The sequence below is a fragment of the Lampris incognitus genome, chromosome 17 (genome assembly GCF_029633865.1).
Source record: "Lampris incognitus isolate fLamInc1 chromosome 17, fLamInc1.hap2, whole genome shotgun sequence".
Lineage (NCBI taxonomy): Eukaryota > Metazoa > Chordata > Actinopteri > Lampriformes > Lampridae > Lampris > Lampris incognitus.
In genome coordinates, this window is record NC_079227.1 from 11389591 (window position 1) to 11402241 (window position 12651).

General features: G+C 41.7%; 1 protein-coding gene across 2 annotated transcripts in view; it reads right to left on the reverse strand.

The window, feature by feature from the left end:
* Window positions 1-8689, reverse strand: part of ift140 (intraflagellar transport 140 homolog (Chlamydomonas)) — a 62100-nt gene extending 53411 nt beyond the window's left edge. For both annotated transcript variants that reach the window (XM_056296934.1, XM_056296933.1), the window contains exons 1-16: window positions 8543-8689; window positions 8023-8244; window positions 7453-7574; window positions 6872-7014; window positions 6564-6739; window positions 6273-6364; window positions 6054-6160; window positions 5359-5501; window positions 5060-5263; window positions 4746-4818; window positions 4513-4604; window positions 4201-4328; window positions 3368-3485; window positions 3127-3248; window positions 2705-2840; window positions 851-982 (exon numbers count right to left, since the gene is read on the reverse strand). In XM_056296934.1, the coding sequence (XP_056152909.1) occupies window positions 851-982; window positions 2705-2840; window positions 3127-3248; window positions 3368-3485; window positions 4201-4328; window positions 4513-4604; window positions 4746-4818; window positions 5060-5263; window positions 5359-5501; window positions 6054-6160; window positions 6273-6364; window positions 6564-6739; window positions 6872-7014; window positions 7453-7574; window positions 8023-8244; window positions 8543-8689 (2157 nt within the window). The remainder of the gene's footprint in view (window positions 1-850; window positions 983-2704; window positions 2841-3126; window positions 3249-3367; window positions 3486-4200; window positions 4329-4512; window positions 4605-4745; window positions 4819-5059; window positions 5264-5358; window positions 5502-6053; window positions 6161-6272; window positions 6365-6563; window positions 6740-6871; window positions 7015-7452; window positions 7575-8022; window positions 8245-8542) is intronic.
* Between the last annotated feature and the right edge of the window lie 3962 nt (window positions 8690-12651).

Consider the following 12651-nt stretch of genomic DNA (forward strand, 5'->3'; position numbering starts at 1 on the left):
CTGTTCCAAATCACTCCTGACACTTTTCTCCACCCTGCCTTCACTCTCTTTTTCACCTCTCTTCTGCACTCTCTGTTACTTTGAATAGTTGACCCCAAGTATTTAAACTCATCCACCTTTGTCACCTCTACTCCTTGCATCCTCACCATTTCGCTGTCCTCCCTCTCATTCATGCATATGTATTCTGTCTTGCTCCTACTGACTTTCATTCCTCTTCTGTCCAGTGCATACCTCCACCTCTCCAGGTTCTCCTCAACCTGCAACCTACTCTCACTACAGATCACAATGTCATCCACAAAATCATAGTCCACAGAGACTCCTGTCTGATCTCGTCCATCAACCTGTCCATCACCGCTGCAAACAAGAAAGGGCTCAGAACTGAACCTTGATGTAATCTCACCTCCACCTGGAACCCATCTGTCTCCAACCACGCACCTCACCACTGTCACACGTCCCTCATACATATCCTGCACCACTCCTACATACTTCTCTGCAATTCCAGACTTCCTCATACAATACCACACCTCCTCTCTCGGCACACTGTCATATGCTTTCTCTAAATCCACAAAGACACGATGTAACTCCTTCTGAATACTTCTCCATCAACATTCTCAAAGCAAACATCACATATGTGGTGCGCTTTCATAGCATGAAACCATACTGCTGCTCGCTGATCACCGCCTCTCCTCTTAACCTAACTTCCACGACTCTTTCCCATATCTTCATGCAGAAAACTTTAATCCATGCAACGGCATTATTGCACATTCGTATTCACACATTGTATGCATAATCCTTTGTTTACAGCAGCTGTAAGTGATAATTTCATGTCACTGGGTCGACCTGTCTTTACCTTGCATGTGAAGTAATAGTAGGGAACATCCAGGGCCAGGAGGTTCTGCAGACTGGCAGGTCTGGGGTAGGAGTCCTGCAGGAGGAGCCCATGTTCTTGAGTGCAGAAGAATGTTGCCACAGAAACATCCATCTAACAGGAGGAGAGAGCAACACACTGTCAAGGAATGATTGACCTGATTTACAGACCCTCTAACGTAACATCTCTTAACATCAATCTGATCAAGCAAACCCATGGGTGCGGGAAGGGGGTGCTGGAGCATCCCCTATTGGCAAGGGATGTAACACACATGTGTAAATAGTTGGCTATTTTACTGTAACTAATGGACTTTTTGAACATTTGTTTTAAATTTTGAACAGCATATAATAAGGTGCCTATCAGAAAATATATGAAAAAAAAAGTTTAAAACATGCAATTTTAATTAATTCCTCCGATCTGACATGACAACGTCATCACGACAGATCAGCGTATATGGGTCGGGGTCAGCTAAAGAGATCTGGCAGTAGCGGGAGCTGGCGCAGAAAAGAATATTGGATTTTTTTCACTTCTAAAAGCCCAAAAGGAACCAAAATAGCAATAGAACAAGAGGATGCGGTGTCCAGTTGCTGTATGAGTGTGCCTGCTACACCAGCGGCAGTTAGTTATGGGACTACTGTGGCCCCTCCAGCTGCCGGAGAGATGCCACAGCAGCCACCACTGTTTGAAGGATATAGCCTGTAAGGGTAAGCAACAGGAACACCGCCGTTAGATTATGCTGATGTAATGGCTGAAACCTTGTTTACTGAATGCCTGAGTTTTTGACAGAATATAAATTTTCAATATCAAAGACTTCTCCCAGTAACTGGCAAATTAGCCTATAGTCTATTTTTCTGTCGTTCATTGACATATATGTCATGTTTTATTTAATGTGGCAGGAGTAGCCTTTCCTTTTTGAGCTTTAAAAAGACCTTACATTGTGCAATTATGTTAGCTGCTTGTCTTGTGGCGAAAAGTGAGGTTGTAAAAATGTGTGTATTAGTGATGTGCAGATCGGCTCTGACGTCATCCAAATCTGCATGTATGCATAAATCATCCACCTGCCACCCACCCAAACTAATTATTTTCTCCAATTTAGAGACCTGCACCCAATCACCATAATTTCTCAGTGGGATATAAGCATTAATAAATAAACATGTATTTGAAGTAAAAGTTCTTCTTTTTTGGTAAAATGAAAATGGCAACAGGTATTTCCACAATAGCCTGAACACAGGTTGACATCTTTAATCCCTTCAAACTAAAACTCTGAATGTCACTGCAACTTCTTGAGCACATTTACAATTGAAATGCTAATAACGTTTGGTCGTTACATTGTAGAGAATGTTGTTAATATTCTCTCCATTAATGATGTATTATTTCACACACCCCTAACCCCACTGCTATCAATCAGAATGTTCATTTTTATGACTCGGCCTGCCCAATCCACAGATTAACCATGGTGCCTGCAGATATAACTGTGACCCGCACACCTGCGCTGAAGTAAAGTGTGTTAGCACGTGCACGTACATAGTCATGCACGCACATTTATACTGTGCAGCACACTTCAGCGAAAATATGTTCCCGCGTGCATGAGTGAGCCACAGGCAGAAGGCAGTTTTTGGGGCACATTTATTTTGGCACCACATGTACTTTATGTGGTTTCATCTGGGTCCTATTCACTGATACAATGACCCAGCTTCACTCTAAGGGTCAATACCAGATTAGTATAATTGTACTTATTAAAAGGCCAGGTGGAGTGACTTTATAATCCCTCTCTATCTACCGAACGCTGGCCTGAGTTTATCTTATACTGGAGGAGTGCAATGGGGAGATCTTTACCATATTGAAGAGACTGGATGATGCGATTTCAGAACTGACAGGAACTGTCTCACATACAAACAAACGAGGTTCATTTTCATCCCAGAAGTGAGACACAGGGCAGCGGCCACTGAGCTCTGTAGCCTGAGACTGCTGCCTGCAAGACACAGTACACATACAAACCCATTCATACTCAGAACCCATTGTTAATATAATCAATAGCACATACAGAGCCAACAGACAATATCATCAGTAATTCTGTTTTAATAACCTGTGGATGTGTTTGTCAGAACATCTTCATACTTCAGCCGGTGAATACGCTATAACATAGGTTGGCCCAAAGACAATGGAACCCCTAACCCTGGCAGTATTAGTGCCATGGGCTATCTATTGATGTACACATGAAAGTAAACCCACCCACATATGCTCACAGACTACATTACCTGTCACTGTCATCAGGCTGGGAGGTGCTGCTGGATGGCCGGCCGGTGAAGAAGTCAAAGTGTGTCACAGTGTCCATCTCTACATCATAGAAGTGCACTTTATGATCCGAACGCCCGTTCACCTAACAGCAGAACAGAGAAGGAGGTTATTCAAACTCAAATGACATCATTATGTGGCTACACCACTTTCCTTTTTTCCAGAAGGTGGTGGAAAGGTTTGGCTGGTGCGCATTCCATTCACCAGAGAGATGAGGATGCTGACTTGGCTGCCATTGGCATTACACTTGACCGACCTCAGGGCTCCAAGGCTGGGGATGCAATCTGATAGGTTCTTGGCATTGCAGTGAGCTTTAGCCTCTCTGCGAAGACACACAGCAACATACAGACTGTCAGAGATGGAGCCTTTCACATATATTATACTGTTTAAATGGTGCTTGTGTATTGCACACTGGAATTGTTTTAAAATGATTATTCTAAACCACTAAGTCAGGTCAGTTTTTGTTTTCTATGTATTCATGTGTTCCTATCAGTGAAATATAGTCTCCTACAAGTGCAATATAAAACATGGGAATACTATATAGTGAAGTACCTCTATATCACCTATCAACACCTATCAATCTTTTATTGCTAACTTAATTACAACATAGATATCTAAATATTTCAAGCTGATATAGGTTGTTTAGTAAGTATAGCTGTCTGTGAGATGAGCTTCATGACAGCATAGCCTTGAGGTCTTCTATGGTAACCACTAACTGATTATTACAATGGGTCAGGATGCTGATGAATATGTTAACTTGTTGTCTGATTGGGTCTTCAGTGTGAACGTTCACATTTGTTTTACATGGGGAGTCTGATATCTTATCCTGGATGTTGATAAATGCAATAGTCTTGGGTATGTAACTTTTTATTGATAAAGTTAGATTTAATTTGTAGTTTAAACTGTGCACTGTGTCAAAACAAATTCTGAGTATGTGAACACTTTTGAAGTCGAATTTTGCAAACATCCTTTAAAGAAATGCCTGTCCTCACTGACAGAAATGGGGGGAATCAAATCTTAAAACAAAAATCATTTACCTTCTGGTGAGGTCAAACACCTTGATGTGAGCCGCATCTGTGCCAACCACCAGGTAGACTTGACACACGCTGAGCAGCACAGGGTTTCCCTCTGTCTCAGAGAAAGGTAGCAGCTGCTTCACAGTGCCCTGGGGAGCAGGGATCAGGGATGCCGTGTTTACTGACCACAACACAGTTTTCCTAAATATTGGTTGTACAGCACTTGGCAGACTTTATAAAGTGTTCCGCTTAAAGGGAAACATGTAGTGACCCATAGGCCCTACTCAGTAGATGTAGAAGGATGTGAATGAGGGTTGGGTGCGGCAAACAGACCTGTGGTGTGCGGACCTGGACCCGGTTAGGCTCCACTGTGTAGATGTTCTCGTCATGCACAGCCAATACCTGAGACTCACACTGGAAAGAACCTGGGAAGAGTTTAGCAAGGAGAGGAGACGAGAGGAGAAGAGAGGAGAGGAGAAAGATCTTTGTAGTGCTCTGAAGGGTCTTTTCTGTGTCATGCACTGTTCTAGATGTTTAGAATGTTTATACCAGTGTGAGCTTTTTACCTGAGCAGCGCAGAACTGTCCCTGTAATTTCATATACAGTAACCTGTTTACCACTCCAAACCGTCACTGTGTCCTATGCGAATACACACACACACACACACACACACACACACACACACACACACACACACAGACACACACACACACACACACACACACACACACACACACACACACACACACACACACACACACACACACACACACACACACACACACACACACACAGGGTTGAGTCCTTGGACAGGCTCAGTATTATTTAACACATGCAGCGGTGTACAAAAACACTTGTTCTAGATCGAAGTCTCGGTTACCTTGGTGACACAGACTCCCTTGATGTGGATGTCTGATCGCAGGGTCAGGTGCGCTCCGGCGCTGAACTGAGTGATGCTGAGCTGGGAGGGGGTCAGCTGCACTGCTGCCACCTGCTGGCCAAAGTGGGCTGACATTACGTGCTCAGAGAGGATAAGTACGGTGGTTACGGTGTTGGCTGCTAGTAGGTTCAGGCTGGAGCCCCACTGGAAGCAAAAGGTCAAAGGTCAAATTGAATCTATAGATTAGTTTAAATGGCTAGACAGAGAGCTAGATAGAAAGACAGGCAGACGAACAGTACCCTGAGCTGGGTGACGTTGCCCTCTATCTCAGTGGGGGTCTGGAGTTTCCACTGGGTCTTCGCATCAGTGCTACTGCTGCCGGGCTGGAGTGCCATTCTCCACATGGCTATACGACCATGGCTGGTACCTGCTGCCAGGATTTCTGTGGTGTACCCAACATCAGAGATAATGTTATGAATGTTACAAAGGTAATAGGGTTTTCTGAGGATTATATCAAAATCAAGTGTCACACTAGAGAACACATCATAAGAAGAGAGTGGTCTAATAAAGGCTGCTCAAAATCACACAAACAGCTTGGGAATGTTTTGAAAGAATAACATTTTGAGACCAGACTCTGTATGGGATTATAAAGAACAGTGTCAGTCAAAGGCTCATATGGATATTAGGACAAATGGGAACAGAGCAACTGGAAATAATTCTTGTTTATTATTGAGTGATGTTAAAAGGGACATCAGGTAATTAATCATTTAGTCAGACTTCAGTTGTAGAGCAAATTTCATACATAAATATGTAATACAACACACTTAACACAAGGGAAACGTCACCTTTTGTCTCATAAATGTTTTGGTTGTAAAATCAAGCAGATGGAAAGAAAGATGCCAGGTCGAATGAACTCTTTATTGCTCATAGGAGTTTTAGGTGTGTAGAGACAAACCACAGACACACCATAACCCTGCTCTTTAATCCTCCGTACCTTTTCCTATGCAGTAGGAAACACAGTTGATGATTTCTCCCCTCTCAAAGCCCAGAGTCTCATCAAGAGACAGAACATAGTTGTCACCTCCCTCCAAGTCCCACAGTCTGCAAAACAACAGTAACAATGTGTAAGTTCAAGCTGTTTTTGTGTGTGTGTGTGTGTGTGTGTGTGTGTGTGTGTGTGTGTGTGTGTGTGTGTGTGTGTGCGTGCACTAACCTGATGACATGCTCTCCTGTGGCAGTAATGAGGAGACCATTCTCTGTCCAAACTATGTCTGCATTCTGACCACTCTTACCACTCAGCTTCACCTGATAAGGAAAAAAAAATACATCAACATGTCAGTTTGATTGAATAAAACCTGACAGAGAAGAAAAGTCTTCTTTATGAAGAACAGAATGAATGTCAGAACAACAGCATGGGTTGGGTAATGTTAAATGTTAGTAATGTTTGATTAATTCTAAAAGAAGAGTATCAGATTAGAAATTAAGTCTTTGAGCGTAAGTAAACCTTCATGAGCTCTTGGGCACCTCCCTCGGGACCCAAGGTGTACTGTGACAGTGTCAAGGTTTCTGTGACGACCACCAGTGCCTCTCTCCTCTCCAGGAAGAAGAGTTTCTGAATGGGGTTGTCCACACTAAACAAGGTGTTGGTCTGACCCCGCTCATCCACACTGTGGACTTTACCTGTGCAAAACAGAAAAGGACTTAAATAGGACACACACATTCACAGAACTATACATGAACACACACACACACACACACACACACACACACACACACACACACACACACACACACACACACACACACACACACCATCTATAGTGCTGACATAGAACACCAGTCCCTCCTGAGGGCCCATTTTAAGAAGTGTTCCCTTCCCATCCTTCCTCCAGTTGAACTTGTCCAGGGCTCTCTCATCTCCACTGACCGCTGCTCGGGCCAGCATTGCCACATCTCTGGAACAACAGACAGTGAAAAAGACAGATTGGCGGCTAATAAGCAAAAACAAAAAAACAAAACAAAACAAAAAACATAAAAACATCTCTTTATTTTAAAAGTACAGAATGTGTTGGGGATTTAGATGGCTAACTGAACTTTTAGCAGGATTGTAACCTTTGTTTTAAATTCTACTTCGTGACACTAAAAGACAAACATCAACAGTCAAGACAAAACACAGTAAAGAGCTGATTGAACACCAAAAAGGAGGGGAAATACCAAAAATGATCAGAACAAAACAAAATGTAATTGATTACAGAAATGTACAAATTCAAGAAAAATGCAAAACAATGAATCAGTGAAAAATTAAAACAATGTGAGTTGTACAGAACATGCCAACACATTCATTAGACAGTGTCTGAGCAGGTGGGTGGGGTCAACAGCCCTGGAGTACTCACTCTCCAGGCGGAGCTGGTCTGAAGATGCAGCAGGTTAAGGGTTTGTTGTATTCGTGCCTCACTAGATGGCTTCCCTGCAGTCGTCCTCTGGCATCGAATCGCCACACTGCCAATACTCCCATCTGACTCATATGAATAAAAAGGTAAAAATATTAGATTGAATGCTCAAACTACATTCAAACTGTCTAAGGACCAAAGGTAAACCCAATGGGCCTTTTGTGTGTCCAGATATTTCCACATGATGCATGCACCTTTAGTGTGTCCACATATTTAGTGACTATGCAGAAACATTTTTACTGCAAATACTTATCATCAACAGAAAGAGTAGATTGGGATTTCAAGGCATCGGGTATTTTGAAGATCATTGACTGGGCAGAGTAATGACAACGGGTCTTCAATACCTTCATAGCAACCAACAATGTTCTTGTCTATGGCCAACAAGACTAGGGTCATACTGGGAAGCCCCCAGGTCTAATTGCACAGGAGCACTTTGATTAAAAATAACTTTTCCCTGGATAAGTATGTGTGGGAGGAATTGGTATCTTGGCTACCTTCCTCTCTCTCACCCACCTGATCCCCAGTAACCAATCGACTGCCGGAGCTGCTCCATTCCAGCAGTGTGATATAGTTGGTGTGTGTGTTGGGTAGGACAGTCTGTTCTCCAGAGGGGTGCGTGAGGAGCAGCACCTCCCCAACCTCCCAGCCAAGTGCCAGTAGAGGCTTGCTGGGGTGCCAGCGCAGCACAGTAGGCTGGTAAGGACGGTCCACGTGACAGCTCTCCACAAACTCCCCCTGTGGCGGGACAGCATGGAGTTCAGTATAGCAGGCTTGAATGCAATTCACACAAACACAAATATAAAACACAGAAATATTACAGTGCTCTGATCTGGGTCTATCCCAGAGGAGCCTTAGACATGAAAGCCTTAAACATTAACCCTGCCACAATAAAGGAAAGATTACATACACATTTTCTACCTTCTACAACAACTCTGATTATATACCCACCACTTGTTTAATCTGTAAGAGAACATGCTGTGTCAGTATGAGTACATGGTTTAAGAACAATTGGGCGTGAGAATATGGGAATTACCTGCTGAAGATAAAGGTCTACGTTGCCTCCAGTGGTGGCGCTGGTAGAAGCCACAGCCAGCACAGGCTGGGTAGGATGCCATGCCACTTCAGCAGGGACCCCACTCGACTCAGGAGCCTCGATGCGGTGGTCAAAGTACACCGCCATGTCCCCAACACTCCGTTCTTGAGGGGCAACAAAAAAGCAGAAGACAGAATGTTGGGGAGATATGCAGAACCATGGCTGCTTTTGGAACTAGCTCATTTGATAATATAACATGTTGACTGCAGTAGAATGAATTCTGAAGAGCACAGGATCAACTTGGCTCCAAGCTTATTAGATGGAAATATAGCAAGAATATGATCCAAAACGTACTGCACACTTAACCAAGGAGTTGATCAGGAACAAAAGGTGGAAACTTTTAAACCACTAGTAAGAAACACAAAGTTAAGGCACCTCACTGGAAGAAACAAAAAAGTGTGGTGTTGTTGAGGGGTAGCAGATCTGAGGCATTAAGGGGTACGGGACCAAATACAAACTTTTAACAATTTTAATGATCGCTAAATTATTTTCCCCAATATTTCTTTACACCTGAAATTAGGGGGTACTGAACAGAACAGATGACATTGTACACTTTTGCCTCACTTTCCACCTGAAAGTTAATTTTCACACACTTTTACTAAAATATAACCAATTCTTGACCGTACTTATATTTTACTACGTGTAATGTTCATATCAAGTTGTCGAACAAGCAATTCCGATCAGTAGTTTAACTTTTCCATTCTAGATGTTCTCGTTTCGTGTTGCTAAGCAACCACACGGTTTGGCCTCTACTCAAAAACTATGCTGCTAGGCAGAAAGATGCAATTACCATTCTTATTATGATTATTATTACGTATTATTTACATTCATTACTGTAATTAATATTATTTGTAGAATTATCTTAATCATTATCTTTATCATTATGTCATTGCCAGTCATTAATCATTATTCCGATTTAGAACAGTGCAAGTAAAACCTACTTCTTTTCTAGTCTCTTATCAATTCCGTATTTTCCATGTTTTCCGTTGTTCCCCAAAAAACAACATTTAGCTTTGCTCAAATCCTTTTAGAACACGATCTCACTACCTAGCTATCTCTAACGCTAACCAGGTTATACGGTTCATCGTTGCTGAGCAAGTCAGCCAGGTTAATTCACGTACAATTTTTTAATCTATGTGCGGTAATAGCAAACGCTTTAGAAAGTCACCACAAGTGTAGCGTTACACCGTTTCACTCGTGGACACCGTTAGTTAATCAACATTAGCTTCGGTCACCGTTATCCCATCACAGTAAGCTGTAAACTAACTGTATGTAGCTAGCTCAGCAGTCGCTCTGAGATGCACTGATGGTCACGTATGGCCTTAGCCAAACTGCTAGCTAACATTAGCCAGTGCTAGCATCCACGATTAGCCGAGCGCTGCCACTGGACGAGGTCGAGGAATTCCGTACTTTAAATTGATGAAATAAGAGTTACCTGAAGGCTTCCTTCGCTTTCGCCGTGAATAAACGCTAAAAAAGGAAACAGAAAAAAAGAGTAAAATAACATCAGCCGAGTTTGTTATGCTAAGTCGGCTCTAGCCTCTGTGAGAAAAGCGTCTCCTCCAGTTACCCCTGACAACAGCCCCGAAGACTGGTCACAAGGTGTTACGGAAATAGACGAATGGCAACGAACTGCGGCACTCGGGTTCCGTCGGGTCGCACTCCCATACCGTCTCCAAGGCGGATAGTTCAAAAGCTGTTTCTTCACGTTATTAAAATATTTGCACGCCCATTTTAGTGTTTGTTTGTTTGTTTGTTTTTGTTTTTTGATTGAGCGTATAACATCCTCGGGTGGAAGTCAGTTTAGTGTACAATTCAATTCAGTTCAGTTAAACTTTTTTTTTTATTTCGAACGTTAAAATTAAAAAAAAAAGTATAATAAAAGAAAACAAAATCAAAACAAGTGTAAACTACTAATAAGACCCGTTAGCCCCTAGCCCCGGTTAGTGATGTCGCCTTGTGGTGCAGTACACCTCGTATCGAATCCCGCACCGGGCAAGAAAATAACCAGTTACATTGGTGGCAGCGGTGGGATCCGGAAGTGTGCAGATCCTCAGAAGTCTCTTCGTGAGCGCGGGAATAACAAAACGCGTGGGCACACTTCCGGGGAGGGTGACGACTGTAAACTAGTAATAAAACACGTTAGCCATCGGGTTTGACCCTTTAGCCGAGCGGTTAGTAATGTCGCCTTGTGGTGCAGTACACCTCGTATCGAATCCCGCACCGGGCAAGAAAATAACCGGTTACACAAGTAAGCAATATCATCATCAAACATTTGTTTTAAATCTCGGCAGTTGGAAAAGGAGTAGGCAGAAGTTTAAAAAAAAAACCCTTTTCTAGTCCTACCCCCTTTTTTTATTTTAGTATTTCAACAGTGAACTGTGTCATTTAAATGAAGACTTAATCATCTCCCACCAGTGACCATGACGTCTGTCTAGTAAACCATACAGAGATCATCCACTCAACACAACAAGAACAAAGCAAGTGCAGCGCAACATCAAAACAACTCAAGAACAGCTCACATAAGATGATGTCACAGCTCCATCCCATATCTGTTCAACATATTATTTTTAAAGAGTTTTTTAAATTTGATTATTGACTCACATGTTTTCATATCATCACTGCAATTATTCCATATCTTGACACCTTTGGTTGTGACACAATGATATTTTGCATTTGTCCTTACTGGGTTTTGTTTAAACGCACATATTCCTCTCAGGCCATAATTACTTCCCCTCAGCTGGAACAACCCCTGGATACAGTTGGGTACTTTATGATTTAACACTTTGTACATGATTTGAGCAGTTTTAAAGTCCACCAGACCTTTGAATTTTAGTGTTTTTAGTTTGATAAGGAGTTGGTTTGTTGGTTCTCTGCAGTTGGCTTTGTTTACTGTCCTTATGGCTCTTTTTTGAATAATAAAGATTGAATCGGTGTTGGTTTTATATGTGTTCCCCCACACTTTCACACAGTAGGTGATGTATGGAAGTAGGAGGGAACAGTACAGGGTGTAAAGTGAAGCTTGATTTAGAAGATCTTTGACTTTGAATAGTATTGCAATTGATTTGGATACTTTGGCCTTGGTATAATTTATATGCGGTTTCCAACATAATTTATTGTCCACTATTACCCCAAGAAATTTAATTTCAGTCATTCTTTCTATTTCTACATTGCTAATCATGAGTTTCTTGATTGAGTTAATTGTACGGTTACCAAAGATTGTAAATTTTGTTTTACTTAAATTCAATGTTAGTTTGTTAGCATCAAACCACATCTTTAACTTCATCGGTTCCTTTTCCACTATATCTAGGAGTTGATCCAGATGATCCCCACAGCAAAAATAAATTTGTGTCATCAGCAAATAAAATGGCTTTCAGAGATTCAGACACTTCACAAATATTGTTTATATACAGAATAAATAGTAATGGTCCCAACACTGAGCCCTGGGGGACCCCACATGTGACTTTCAGTAGGTGAGACTTGGAAGTTTTGTAATTCAACATATTGATATCTGTCTTTTAGATAGCTGGTTAACCAGGAGAGTGTGGTTCCCCTAATTCCATATGATTGTAGTTTTTTCAGTAATAATTCATGGTCTACGGTGTCAACTGCTTTTTTTTTTAGATCAAGAAATACCCCTATTGCATATTTTTTGTTTTCTATTGCCATTGTTATTTCATCTACAAATTCTATGAGTGCAAATGAAGTTGTTCTGTTTGCTCTAAAACCACATTGCTGATCATACAGTACATTATGTTTTGTGATGAAGTCATGTATTCTTGAACAGTTTTACTGCAGCCTTTGTTTCGATCGATATTATGTATGACCAGATTTAAAATATGACTGACCATAGATTTAAAATATGGTTTTATAAACTATTTTCAACTGCCAACTAAAAACACTAATCAATTTTGAGCCGCATTTCCGTCATTTCAGGCTACGCAGAATTGAAAATATAATAAAGTACTCACAAATGGGGGGGGGTTATCAGTAATATCAAACTGAATGCTCAATTGGTAATTTTTTATCACGTGTTCGCTCTAAGCATG